The 14,595-nt window shown below is 49.9% G+C and overlaps 1 protein-coding gene across 1 annotated transcript in view; it reads left to right on the plus strand.

Annotated features, from left to right (window-relative positions):
• WSCD2 (WSC domain sialate O sulfotransferase 2) overlaps nt 1–14,595 on the plus strand; it is a 129,746-nt gene that overhangs the window by 70,414 nt on the left and 44,737 nt on the right. The window contains exons 2-4 of the mRNA XM_019632837.1: nt 250–1,190; nt 9,216–9,330; nt 12,688–12,872. Coding sequence (XP_019488382.1) covers nt 809–1,190; nt 9,216–9,330; nt 12,688–12,872 — 682 coding nt within the window. The 5' untranslated portion in view covers nt 250–808. The remainder of the gene's footprint in view (nt 1–249; nt 1,191–9,215; nt 9,331–12,687; nt 12,873–14,595) is intronic.

A 14,595-nucleotide genomic window follows, 5' to 3' on the forward strand; every position in this document is an offset into this window, starting at 1 on the left:
AGATAAAGCTTGTCCCCAAACCAGGACCCAGTAGAATGCAGGCCCCCAAATTCCCAGTGTGGTTTTAAGGAAAGGCAGGTGTTCTGAAAGACTCAGGACTGGGCTTGTGTCCAACACTGCTGGGTGCCTCGGGCCACTGGTTTCTCCCCCTCTCTGGACTCTGCATTGCCCCTTGAGAATGTTCAACAACTCTGGAACTCTGGCCTCGGTGAGGAGGCTTCTTATGCCTGTGTCTGTGCTGTTTTGCAGGTGGCAGCCCTGAGCCCTAATGCTTGACCAGATGGAAACCCGCCAGCTTCTGCTTCTACGAAGTGAACACGCGGAGCTTGGTCCCCAGCTGGGGAAGAGGCCAGAAATGGCCTCAGTGAAATAATCCAGCCCCAACAGGCGGAAGGAGCCGAGAAAAGGCTAGAAGTGCAGTGCGGCTGCTGGTGACTCGAAGAATCCTCCTCTGATTGCTATTTTCAACGTTCTTTGGGGACTCCCTGAGGCGAAGAACCATGTAGGAAAATGGGACCAACTCCCGGATGTCCTGAGCCTCAGAACCCCTTTCGTGACCTAAAGAAGCTCCCGTTGATCTCAGGAGGGCTGGTGAGCTCTGTCCACCACTCTCTCGGCCAAACCCAAGTGCTGGACTTGCTCTGCTGCCCGGGTCTTGGCAGTCACCTTCGCGGAGGGAATAAGACTGAAGACCCCCAGGGGTTCCATCGCTAAGGGGAGCTTGGGAAAGGCAGCCCTCTCCCTCCCTTCCCGGGGTCCCCCCGCCCCCCAGCCAAGCTCCAGCTAGCCAGTCCGGAATGATCCCACTATGGCCAAGCTCTGGTTCAAATTCCAGCGGTACTTCCGCCGGAAACCTGTGCGTTTCTTTACCTTCCTGGTGCTCTACCTGACAGCCGGGAGCCTCGTCTTCCTTCACTCTGGCTTTGTGGGCCAGCCCGCTGTCTCCCAGAACCAGGCCAACCCCGCCGCGGGGGCCCCAGCCGAGGGCGCTGAGCTAACCTTCCTGGGCGACTTGCATCTGGGTAGAGGCTTCCGGGACACGGGCGAAGTCGCGAGCATTGCCCGCAGGTATGGACCCTGGTTCAAGGGCAAGGATGGCAATGAGAGAGCCAAGCTGGGTGACTACGGAGGAGGAGCCTGGAGCCGAGCCCTCAAGGGGAGGGTCGTCCGGGAGAAAGAGGAGGAGAGAGGTAAGAGGGGCAAGCGTTTGGGCAAGGAGGGTGAAAAGAGGGAAGGGGAGATGATTATGTAATAACAGCCATCAGTTTTCAGTGTCTACTGTGAATCGGCCGTCCAATAATTATAGCAATAAATATTCATTAGGTTTCATTATCACCCCCATTTCACAAAGGAGAACATTGAAGCTCAGAGAGATTAAGTAGCTTGCCCAAGGTCACACAGCTTGTAAACAGCCAAGCATGGATTTGAACCCCACAACTGTCAGAGTTCAAAGTCTGGCCCTCCCCTGCAGCCTTTTTCCAGTCCTTGTTAAATACACATGAAAATAAAAACAGCTAGCATCTATGGAGCACTTACTATGGACCAGGTACTATTCTAAGCACTTTCCATGTATTGAATTATTACCACGACTCTCGGTGGAAGGTGCTAGTATTCCCATTTTAAAGAAGAGGAAACTGAGGCACCAAGAGCCCAAGGTTACTTAGCTAGTGAATGACAGAGCTGCTCTATCACATTGCTTCTCAGCCTTGGTGATGGTTCCCTTGGTGATGGCGCCTGGGGGACATCCTTGCCCTGGGCGTATTTTGTTGCATTTTCTTAGCCTTTCATAGTCAAAAAAGGGCTTTTCTTTGTGAGCGCATCACCTTATTTGATTTTCACTTGAGCAAGGAGTGTGATCCTAGGCCCAGTTAACAGATGAGGAAACTGAGGCTTGAAGAAGTGAAGTCACTTGCCCAAGGCCACGCGGCTGGTAAGTGGCATCGTTGGAGCTCAAATCAGACCCTCTGGTCTGAATGACTGACTCTAGGACTGCTTTCCAGAGTCTGCTGACGTCTCTGCCCATCTGACCAGCATGCTGGGGAGGACCCCCCCAACCCCTGCAATTCATGAGAGTAACACGAATGAATGTTTTGAGAGCCTGGGTCAGATGGTGTGGGAGGATCCATCGCCAATCAGGACAGAAGGAAAACCTCCTGAGCGTTGGTGTTCTCTGCCACATGTCACACTTCCACTGTGATTTAACTCATGAAGGGAAGCAGCATTAATGGAGGGGACTCCTCCCGGGAAGCGCATTCCCCTCCTTCAGCCCCATCCTGCACCTGGCCCAGGAGCCATCAGAAAGTCCCTCCCTTCCCTCCCTCAGGCTTTTCTTAGAAATCTGCATTTTTAAGAACCCAGTGTTCTTAGGGGATAGAGAGGTGGAAAGTGGCAGAACAAATTAGGGGACTTGTGGCCCAAGCAAGTAGCTTCCGCTCATCATGCCTCAGTTTCGCCATCTGTAAAATGGGAATAATGACCCCTTTTTTCCAAAGCTTCTCTGAGAGTTCAGTGGCACATAGGAGGTTCTTAGAGGGGATCAGGAGATTCTCGTGGGTCTACCCTGGGAAGGGACCCCATCTTGTAGGCTACGTTGATGGAGAAATCATGATGTGGCTTCTGTGTCCCCCTTCTCCACTCACCAAGCTCCATCCCACCCCAGTACTCCACACTCCATTTGGTACTTTACAAGTCCCAAAGTTTGTCACAAGCCTGAACCTTAGGATATGCCCCCATTCCGCTTAGGATAAATTCTAGAGTTTCTACCATGGCCCATCTCTCTAATTTCATCTCCTAACACTCTCCAGCCCTGTCACCACACCGCGCCCACCGTCCTGAATCTTGCCGTTCATTGAACACACCAAGCCCCTTCCGACTTCAGGATCTTTGTACAGGCAGCCCCTTTCACCTGGGATGCTCTTCCCCTGGAGCAGCGGTTCTCAACCTTCCTAATGCCGCGACCCCTTAATACAGTTCCTCATGTTGTGGTGACCCCCAACCATAAAATTATTTTCGTTGCTACTCTATAACTGTAATTTTGCTACTGTTATGAATCGTAATGTAAATATCTTTTTGTTTTCCGATGGTCTTAGGCGACCCCTGTGAAAGGGTCGTTCGACCCCCACAGGTTGAGAACCGCTGCCCTGGATCTTGGCATGGCTCCCTTCCTCCCTTCCGTCAGGTCCCCAGTCAAATCTTGCCTTTCCATACAGGCCTTCCTAGACTGTTCTAACTAAAGTAGCCCAGTAGACCACACCTGATCCCAGCCATATGCCCCATTTTATTTTTGTCACAACACTTCTCCCTATCTGAAAGCATCCCGGTTATGTGTTTGCTTCCATGTTTATAATCTGCCTCCCCTACTAGACTGTCAGGTCCATGAGGGCAGGGAGGTTGCCCGTCCTGGTCTATCAGAACCTGGGACAGCACCTGGCACAAAGGTGGTGCTCAATACTTACTTGTAGAAAGAAAGAAAGAAAGAAAGAAAGAAAGAGAGAGAGAGAAAGAAAGAAAGGGGAAGGGGAGGGGAGGGGAGGGAAGGGGAGGGGAAGGAAGGAAGGAAGGAAGGAAGGAAGGAAGGAAGGAAGGAAGAAAAGAAAAGAAAAAAGAGAAGAGAAGAGAAGAGAAGAGAAGAAAAGAAAAGAAAAGGAAAGGAAAGGAAAGGAAAGGAAAGGAAAGAAAAGAAAAGAAAAGAAAAGAAAAGAAAAGAAAAGAAAAGAAAAGAAAAGAAAAGAAAAGAAAAGAAAAGAAAAGAAGAAAGAAAGGACCATCCCTCTGCCTGGAGAGCCTTCCAGGATTAGTGATACTCTTCCTCCAGATCTCAGCTTAGCTCACCTGCAGGAAATTGCCCCCAACCCCTCTCCAGGCATGATCAAAGCCTCCTCTGACATGGCCTTGATATGAATGGTGTGCGCCTGGGCTTGTCAAGGTCCGCTGAGAGAATCCAATTCCTCCTGGCAATTGATACATATGACGACAATAACAACACACCCCATTTGTTAGGAGAATGAAAGACCACTGCCACCACTGGTAGTAATTGCCATTCCTTGAGCATTTGCTTCACACCAGCCACTGTCCTGTTTGCTTTCCATATATTATTTGAATGGTACAATATGCTTATCACATCTCCTGGCTCCTAAATAATAGGTCACTTAATAGTTGCTGTTCTTATGTGGAGTAGTAATAATAGCTAATATCTACGGGATGATCATTATGGGCTAGACCCTGTCCTAAATGTTTCATTGCTTTATTTAACGGTCACAACAACTCAGAAAGTTAGGATTATTGGTATCCTATTTCACAGATGGGAAAAATGGAAACTTGGAGAGAAGTCAATTTCCCTCGGTTACACAGGTAGTGAATGGAGGAACTGTGGTTCAAAACAAGGTCTGCTTAATTACAAGGCTTGTGACCTTCTTGTATACCATGCTAACCCTCCTGTCCCTGGAAAGCATAGGTGTTTTATAAAATGTAATGAGAGAGGGATGAAAGAATAAGAGAGAAGCCCAGACCTCAAAGCTCTCAGCAGGCAGCCTTTGGAGTCAGGCGGCGTTATTAAGGAAACCAAATCTAGCCTGCCCTGGATTAACTTATTCAGAGTTCAGCAAGGAAAGACAACATATTAGATTAAGGCTCATAAAAACAAGATGTTTCTCCGACTTGACGCTGAAACCCGTTTGGTTTCCCTCTGAAGCTGGCGAGGGCTCTGCTTGATGCGGTTTTAAGCTGTAAGGAATTCAGAGCCCATCATGGTGACTCAGGCGGGGGAGGGTGGAGCTGCTGGGGCCAGGCAGGAAGTCTGACTGCCTGGGTGGAGCTGGCACTTGCCATGTGTCAGACACCTTGCTAGGTCCCTTACGGCCTCCATCCTTTCAAGAGCCTATGCTTTGAGCAGCCAAATCAGGGTTCAACCTGCAGTTCGGCAACTTACTGGCTGTGCAGCCTTGGGCAGATCACTTCACCTTGCTAAGCCTCAGTTTCCTCTTGGGGGAAAAAAGTACTTACTATCAGATGGCTGTCATGATGATTATATAAAATGAATTGATGGTGTGCTCTCGGAGTATCAGGCACTGCTCTAAGCACTTTGCATCTATTATGTCACAGAATCTTCATAGCAACCTAATATTAGCTCCATCTTACAGGAAGGAAATTGAGGCACAGAGAGGTTAAGTAACTTGCCCAAGGTTTTCAAGCTGGAGGAGGAGGGTAAACCAGTATTTGAACCCAGGTGGTTTGAGTCTTACACCTGACCCTTAACCACTGCATCACCTCACTTCTCAGTGCATGCAAAGTGCTCAAAGCAGAGTCCAGCATGAATTAAGTACTTAATATGTGCCAGCTATTATTATTAATATTGAAATTCTGTAGGAGAATACCCAAGAGGAGCATAGAGGTAATGTGACTTGCCCAAGGTGACAGAGCTAGTCGGGAGCAAAGACAGAAGCTAAATCCAGTTTGATTTTCAAAGCCTGTGCTATTTTGATTTTCCCCCAAATTACAGAGGGGCATGGGCTGGGCATGAAGGAGGACATGGGGAGATTAGGCCTCATTTTTGGAAGGGACAGCAGGGTACCCACTCCCCATCTCCTCCAGCTGAAGATGTAATCTCTGCAGGTTATTGAGGGTATGGTCTGTGTTGGGGACTATGTATCCATACTCTTCTTTCAAGCCTCACATCAGGTAGGAATTTGAGCCCCTTTCATAGATGAAGAAACAGAGGCTCAGAGAGGTTAAGTAACTTGCCCGATGTCACACAGCTGCTAAGAGGCAGAGCAGGCTCCAACCCAATTCTGTCTGAGTCCAAAACCCTTATTTTAACTACTGAGCTATACAATACCCAATTCCCATCATTCATTCATTCATTCATTCCATATTTACTGCACACCTACTATGTGTCCCACCCTGTGCTGGGAGGCAGAAACAGAGGAACAATTCAAACAGTTTTTCCCTCTGAGGCATATCCGTAGCCCCCCGGAGGAAGACAGGCAAGTAAAAAGATAAATTATTTTTTTCAAAAAAATAACTTTTGCCTGATTATCAAATCGTATAGACTCATTGTAGAAAAATTAGAATACATAGGAAAAGAGAGAGATGAAAATAAAAATGACCCAGAGCCCCACCATCCATCAACAGCCAGTCAACACCATTGGTGTATTAGGTTCCTACCTTTTTCCTTTATGTGTTTATTTCCAAAGCATATATTTTATACATGTAGCATTGTATCCAGCTTTTTCCCATTATAGCACTGTTTAATTTTGGTGCCAGAGATTGTGGCTGTTGGTATCTCTGGGCTTACAGAATGCCAGTATCATAACCCAAGAGAAATAGATTTCTTCCTCCCATCTATACAAATCCAAAGAATAAGTCACGCGCCCTTCCCCAGAGCAATCAATTACTAGCTTGGTGGGAGAGACAATCATGATTGGCCCTGCCAATGCCAATGTCTTCCCATGGTCAGGGCAGGTAAGGTCTGTTAACAAAAAAATAGGAGGAAGGGTGCTTTGAAGGCACACACAGTACATTACAGCCCACCCCTTCACTCCACTGTGGACATGTCTGTGACATACACTCTCACTCCTGTTAATTTGATTATTAAAATTCTCATCTAACACAGTCCACTTTCTTACCTATAGTCCAATGCACCGACCCTCACCGTAAGTCGAGACTATGCAAAATTATAGTACATCCAACTCCGAGCCCCTCCCCATCAGGCGTCAGTGTGGCTCTTTATGACCCTGAAGCCTGTGGTCCACAAAGAAGTGAAACCTCCCCAAATGTAAAATGGTTAGAAGACAGACCTGAGCTTACATTTTAAGGGAGACACAAGCTGTAGGAACTGGGGCAGACTACATAGCTTCTAATTCCACTTAGAAAAGAGTAACATGAAGTAATGTGAGTGGTTACCTGTTAGAGCATATACCATATGCTAAAACTAAGATAAAGAAATGTCTAAGGCAGGCAGATATAATAGTCGCTAGGATGGGTTTCCTCATCTATAAAATGGGTTAATAAGAAGGGTGTGGGTTGAATTAAGAAACATTAGGCATGGTCCACAGTAAAGTTGACAGCACATAGTAGGTGCTCAACACATGATAATTTTGTTCCTTGCTATCTCTTTCTGTCTCTCCATCTCTGTCCCCCCCCACACACACACACACACTCTCTGTGGATCTGTGACAAAGACCTCATGCTGTGAAAACAACCCTTTCCCCACTTCCTCCTCTCTCCCTCCCTGTCTCTCCCCCTCCCTCCTTCCCATTCTCTATCTGTTTCTCCCTGCCCTCCCCCAGTCCCTCTTTTTTCTCCTCCTGCTGTCCTACGACATCCCTGGACACTCTGTCCTCTAGCAAGCTTTTGAGCTGAAGTTAGTGCGACACCGTCACCAACACGGCCCATAGACGCCCCCTCTCCCAGCTCAGGTGTGAAGAGCGTCCATGCCCCAGGTCACAGGGCCTGATTCCATCTGTGACAGGAGGGACATATGTTGTTGAACAAGCGTAATCACAAGACGCGAGCTTCTCCAGAGCTGTCACCATCTGATGTGCCCGCTCTAGGGAGGCGTTGTTTCTTTTAAGGATGGACTGTTCTTAGTCGACCAAATCACCTCTGTCTTACGCAAAGTAATTCAAGGTGATTGAGGTTGTCGAGGTACCTGTCTAGCAGGGCTGACAAATCCTGCACTTAGCAGGGCAGCCTTGATGGGCACGATGGGACGAGCCTGCATCCTTGGCTAGACCCCGCTCTGAACCACGAGTGAGGGGGGGGCAAGCAGCCCACAGTGTAAATAGACAGCAGCCTCGCCAGGGAACGTGATCAAGTGGCGTGGAGTATTTGCCTCAGTCATTCCCTAGGAGGGCCGTCTCACTCCAAGGGCTGACTGGCTCCTCAGTCCCACCTCCAGTGACGTCCAGGTGGAGCCGAGGAAAGAGCACTGGTTCGGGCGTCCACAGACCTGGATGGAAAGCTTTGTTCTGCCGCCCGTTAGCTGCAGGTTTCAGGTGGGCCCCTTCACCTTTCTGGGCCTCTACTCAATCATCTAAGGAAAGAGTGTGAGCGTGCCAGTGCTTCCCACTTCACGTGGGTCGTGGCAAAGATCGCCAGCGTCAATCAAGCATAGGAGGCCGTCGTCCAGCACATAGGACAGAGTGCCTGGGTCCAATCCTGGCCCCACATGTACAAGCTGTGTTTCCCTGGGCAAGTGACTTAACCTCTCTGGGCCTCCGTTTGTTCTTCCGTGCAGAATGGCACTGTTAGTACTTACCGCGTAGGATCATTGTAAAGATTCGATGTGTAAAGCACTCAGCAAAGTGCATGTCCAAATTAACAATTGTAGGAACATGTGGGAAAAGACCTTACAAACTGTAAATTGCCATCGTCCTGTGTGAGTGTCACTATTTACCACGAAGTACAGGAATACGTTTACTACTTTAAGAAAATGAAGTGTAGGGTTTAAAATCGGATAGTTGTTTTACATAATTTAAAATTCTTCTTGGGTGGGAAGCATTCACTTTGGCCCACAATAGAGGCAAAGTGTAAAGTCCTTATACAGCCCTGTGAATGGCCTGTCTCTTGTTTCCACACACCTTCCCTTTGTGCCTGTTCTACACAAGGCACTTTGGTAGACCCGTTTACACAAATCATTCCCATTTTAACCTCCTTGGGTTGGTATTTTCATCCCCATTATGAAGAAACCTAGGCCTCAGGGTGGTCAACCAGCCTAAACTCACTAGGCCAGTGCTAGGATGTAACACACGTGAGATAAACACCCAGACCTTGAGATAGCCAAGTCCAGTGTCCCTCCCGAGGAAAAATAAATATCTTAAGGCTAGAAATGATGCCATGCTATCCACTGTCAAATTCTTCAGAGCTCTCTTAATATGGGTCTCATCTGCTTGGTGCTTAGGGAATGGTCCTGCAAGCCCAGTTGTCTCCAGCAGAGCCCAAGAGTTTGACCTTCACCCTGGCCACAGAAGGGCCCCTTTCTCTACTCTGTTGGCCTCCAGGGCCCACAGCCTGACCCATTGGACTCCACTGCCCTGATGGAGCAGGTTTTGCCAATGCACACCGCTTTCAGTCTCTTTTGTTTCCACTTTTCTGCTCAGAGGAAAGGATTGGTACCAAAAGGTCGACAAGGCCACCTAGCCAGAGGCACCTGCTTACTCCTGTGACCCTTTCCGCTTTGTCCCCAGCCAAATCTGACTTTTCTCCTTTCCTCAAAGCCAAGTACATCGGCTGCTACCTGGATGACACCCAGAGTCGGGCCCTGCGAGGCGTGTCCTTTTTCGACTACAAAAAGATGACCGTCTTTCGTTGCCAGGACAACTGCGCAGAACGGTAGGGCCCCAATGTCTCAGCGTCCATTCATGTCAGACCTCTTCCTTCTCAGGTTTCTACCTGTAGTGTTTCTTCCTTTCCCATGGAAGGATGTGCTGGAGGATGAGCACGTGATCACTAGGAAAGGGTGATGCAAGGGTGCGTGTGTGCGTGTGTGTGTGTGTGTGTGTGTGTACAATGCATGCAAACGAGCAGGATTGTTTGGGAGTTGGTCTGGGGGGTGTTGTGATTGTATAGTGGAGACTGTGCCTAGGAGTGAATTTGCAGTGTATACAGTGTGCTGGGTCAGCTGGTTACATCTGTGAGCTTAATGCCATCACACAGTTATATTTGAATAATAGTGGCTGTGTGTGCAGGAGTCTGTGACTATGTGGGTAGGGGTCTAGAATTTTGCTTGTGTGTGGGAAAAGCACAATTGAGTGTTTAAGTGCATGCACGTGTGAGTCTGCGATCAGGAGGCTCGTGAGATGTCCTGGGGAAGATGAAGAGGGACCCTGGGTATCATGGATACTTAATGGCTTCTCAGCAGAGAAACTCCTTGTTTTTCTCTCAGGGAGAAACACTCACCTGTATAGATCATGCTTTTTAATCTAAGAAGAAAGGGATATTTTGGATTAAAATGTGCACCAGGGAAGGGAGCTGACTTCCCAAGAGTAGATGAGTCTCCCAAGGACTGGCAAGCAGGGACAGAGCCCTCAGTCCAGGCCTGGGCACCAGCATTGCTGCCCTAGGGGCACCATGAGGCTAAACTGACCTTCTCCTCCCCTTGTGTCCTGGGTCCCTTAACCTGTGGTGACTTGTGAAGAGACCTCTAACAGGTTCACCTTCAGACTGTATCTGGCTGGCTCCAGAGGTCACAAGCTCTGAAGGACCTCGACTCCATGGCTGGAGTGAAAATGGGCAAGTGGGTGACCTAGGGCCCCTGATTAGGAAATACTGTTCCCTCTACAATCAGCTTCCTGAGTATCCACCATTGAAATCCTGAGCCCAGGACCTAGAAAGGTGCTGAAAACACAGAGATGAATCTGCCACAGCTCTGCCCTCAAGGGGTTCCCCAGCTATCTGGGGAGACAGAGGCACAAACAGACTTGGACAATAGAATAGCAACAGCTTACACTTAGTGGGCGCTTGCTCTCTGTCAGGCACTGTTCTCAGCACTTTGCGAAGATTAATTATTTAACCCCCACAAGGCTCCCTGGGAGGCAGGAATGTTAGGATTCACATTCTACGGATGGGGAAACGGGGGTGTGGAGATATCAAGAGTGATGGGTGCTGAGCTGGGGGTACTGTACAATGTGCAGGGGGGTTGCAAAGGTTGAAGGAATGGAGGGCTCCACATGGAGAGCTCAGGAAGAGTCGCAAAGGTGAAATCTTGAGCTGGGTTTTGGAGGATGAATAGGAGTTTCCTAGGTCGTCACAGTAGGGCAGACATAACAGCATGCTCAAAGACCAGAGCTCCTGAAACATGCTAACTACTCGGTGTCCTCAGGTAGGCAGTTTAGGGGTGCACAGAGGCCCCGTGGGGGCTATAGAGAAAGCGAAGCTGCACAGTTGGCTGAAGTCTACAGACACAGGGTCTGCATGTCAGCCAAAGCGTCTGGATTGGCCTGGAGGGCAATGGGGCGCCACTGGGAGGTGTTAATCAGGGGGAGTGGGCTACACTCACTCATTAAATAGGGGGTGTGGCGGTATGAGTCTGGGCGGGTCTGTCTTTCCAGCTGGCCCCCGGAAGCCCATCATCCCAGGATATGGAGGTGAACATGACCACAGGGTCCCTGCCCACGTGGAGATTATATTCTGGAGCGGGAGACAGACAGTTTACAAGAGAAATAAAGACATAAACAAGATCATTTCAAAAGTGATAAGAGCTGTAAGATAATAAAACAGGGCAGTGGGAGAGTGCCAGGCGGGCGGGGTGACATTAGGTGGGTGGTCCAGGAACTGCTTCTCTAGGAGGGACAATGAGCTGAGACCCAGAAGGCAGGAAGGAGCCACCCACGCATGTGCAGAGCAGGGTCAGAGTCCAGGCAGAGGGCAGAAAAGATAAAGGCTGTGGGTCAGGACCGCGCTCGGCATGTTTAAGGAGCACAACGCTCTGGGCAGTGGCTGGGTCCGCAGAGGGAGGAACAGAATGGTGGGAGATGAGGCTGAGGAGGTAGGTGGGTGGTGGGAGAGATGGGGGGGACCAGATCATCGAGAACAGGGGCTCTGAACCTGGAGTGTACATGAGCATCACCCAGAATGTTTCAAACCACAGATTGCCGGGCCCCACCCCCACTTCCTGATCCAGCAGGTTTGGGGTGGGGCCCGAGAATTTGCATTTTTAACAAGTTCCCAGGTGATACCTCTGCTACTGGTCCTGGGACTAGGGTTAGAGCATCACTGTTCGGATTTTCACACCCAGCTGCACATGAGAATCACCGGGGAAACTCAGAACTCTTGCCGCCCAAGTCCCACCTGAGTCAGTTAAACTAGACCCCCTGGAAATGGGACCCAGGCGTGGCGTTTAAATGTATGTTCCCCGGGTGATTCTAACAGCCATCCAGGTTAAAGCACCACTGCTAGGCGGGTTCGTAGGCCAAGCCAAGCCACCTGGATGCTTCTTGAGAGCCCTCATGACTCTGGAGAACGCCTGGGAGGCCCCAGCGTGGGAGAGCTGAGCGGGGGCTTGTCCTCCCTCGGCCCCGCCCCCCGGAGCCAGAGCAAGCCACACCCCTTTCATCTGTTTACAGAAAGGCTGTCCACTATGAGGCCTTTTTAGGAAAAGATTCCATGGCTATGAAAAAAAGAAAAAAAGAAAACCTTGCGATGTCTGGATTTTTTTTTTTGTTTTAGGGAAAGGAATTTTTTACTTGGCTGGATAAGCGGCCTCGATTTTTGCCGTCGTCCATGGATACCAGAGCCCCTGCCTCCTTCTCTTGCTCCAGCTCCCCTCAGGGGACACTCAGTGTCATTCCTGAGGATGCTTCCTAGAATAAAGGGGCTGGATTCTGGGAATATGTTTGGCTCACGGCTCTAGACAGGGAGGAGCAAGACAGTGGGGTGGGGGGACCACAGGATGTGAGGGGTGTGTGTGTGTGTGTGTGTGTGTGTGTGTGTGTGTGTGTGTGTGTGTGTGAAGTGCGCCATGTGCTGAAGTTGTACACAGATGGGTGTCAATATGGACATGGTGTGTCTGTGGATAGGTGTATGAAGATATAAGACGTCAGGCGGGGATGAAGGCAGGTGGGTGGTGCCTGGGGGTCCTGGTCCCCAGACCCCTCCCGTCCTCCAGTCTCCACGCTGGGTGAGTCTTCCTGTTCCCGGGGTCTCTCCCCATGGTGGCAGCTGCCCTGGGCTGACAGCAGCCTCCCCCAGGGGTTACCTGTATGCCGGGCTGGAGTTCGGCGCTGAGTGCTACTGCGGCCACAAGATCCAGGCGACGAATGTGAGCGAAGCTGAGTGCGACATGGAGTGCAAGGGCGAGAGGGGCATCCTGTGCGGCGGTGCCAACCGCCTCTCCGTCTACCGGCTGCAGCTGGCACAGGAGTCGGCCCGCAGGTGTACGTGAGTTGGCCCCGGCCCCTCTCTGCAGCTCCTCCCTCGGCCAGCCGGTCAAGGCCCTCCCCTACCTGCACATCTGCCCTGCCCCTTCCGTGGTTCCCCATCACTCACTCCCATGCCCTTAGCTGCCCTCCACAATCCTGCCCCAGCCTCGCCCCCCACCCCACCCCGCCCCGCGCGGGGCCCTGGTTCTAGCTACTTGGACTGTTTCCACGTGCCCTCTCCTCTTCCTCCCCTGAGCTGCCTCCTGGACCACCTGCAACCTTCATTTGCACCCCATCTTCCTCCTTAACAAACCAAGCTAGAGCCTGAGCTCAGCCTGTCCTTCCTGGTTTTCTGAAAACAGACCATCTCTAACAAGGATGACAATGACAATAGCAAACAATGCGTCCTTTTCTAAGTACCTTGTATGGAATTTTCCACCTAATTCTCACACTGACCCTTGAAATAGGCACTGTTCTTCACCTACTCCCATTTTATAGTTGAGGAAGGGGGGTGAGTAGGAGAAGACAAGAGCTGGCTCTCTTCTGTGGACACTGTCCCCTTGTCCCCTCTCTGCATGTTTAATAGCAATTAATATCTGATTATGATGAATCTGCTGTGTGCTAAGCCCACTGCAGGGCCCATCCCATTTACTTTCCCTACAACTTTTTCAGGCAGGGATGTTACCATTGTGAATGATCCCCGTTTTACAGTGGGGAAACTGAGGCTGAACAAATTTAAGTAAGCCTGCCCAAGGCCACACAGTCTAATGAAAGAGGACCTTCTGACCTTCATAAAGAGCTAATGGTTTTGACCAAAGATGGAGGGCTGAGGTTTCTCCTGGGTACCCTTCCAATGCAATTTAGAGGCAGGGACAGGAATCGGACAACTGCGTCTCTAACCCTGGGGCCCGCGTTTCCCAAACTTGAAGGTGCCAATGAACCCTACAGGGATCTTGTTAAAATGAGGGTTCTGATTCAGCAGGTTGGGGTGGGATTCTGTGTTTCTGAGGAGCTCCCAGGCGATGCTAGGCTCCTGCTTCAGGGATCACACTTTGAATAATAAGCCCTTAGACCTCAGTGGAGCTGACAAGGTCCGCCTGGAAGGTAAACCTGTCACACAGGTGGATTTGGCAGAACTTAACACCTGTCTGCATGCAGAGAGAGGCGTCTTCCATGTGCATGTCACTGTTTATAAAAATGCATCATTGGCTTGCTTGCTAATGCGTTCTGTTTTTGTAATGCCATATTTTTGAAGCCCTGTTCAAGCTTTGCTCCGCAAATAGGGTTGAGAGTGCTGCCAATTTGCCAAGGGGCTGATTCCTGCAAATGGATGCCCCCTCCACCTCCCAGTGAATCTGAAGGCCCAGGCTGGCAGATCTGAAGGCCTCGCTGGCAGAGGACAGAGGTGGTGTGTGAAATCCAGGCTGGACAGTGTTCCCGCAGCGAGACCCTGGCTTGGCTGTTAGTGTAATGAGGTTTTAATTTGATGGCAGATTTATCATCCTCATCACTGATCCCTTCATGCCAATATTTATGTTATTTTGATGACGACATTTACCTTCTGAAGAGATGGCCTTAGAGTCCGGGTGTTTTGAGGGAAAGCAGCTGCCTGCTACAAAAACATTCCAGTGTTTGGATGAGGACGAGTGAGATAAGAACTGGGCCGTGTGTGTCATTAGCCAGATACTAGCCAGATGTCCTTTTGGTAAATGTTCAGATTGGCTAGATAACCTGGACT

This window comes from Hipposideros armiger, unplaced genomic scaffold (genome assembly GCF_001890085.2).
Source record: "Hipposideros armiger isolate ML-2016 unplaced genomic scaffold, ASM189008v1 scaffold_1185, whole genome shotgun sequence".
NCBI lineage: Eukaryota > Metazoa > Chordata > Mammalia > Chiroptera > Hipposideridae > Hipposideros > Hipposideros armiger.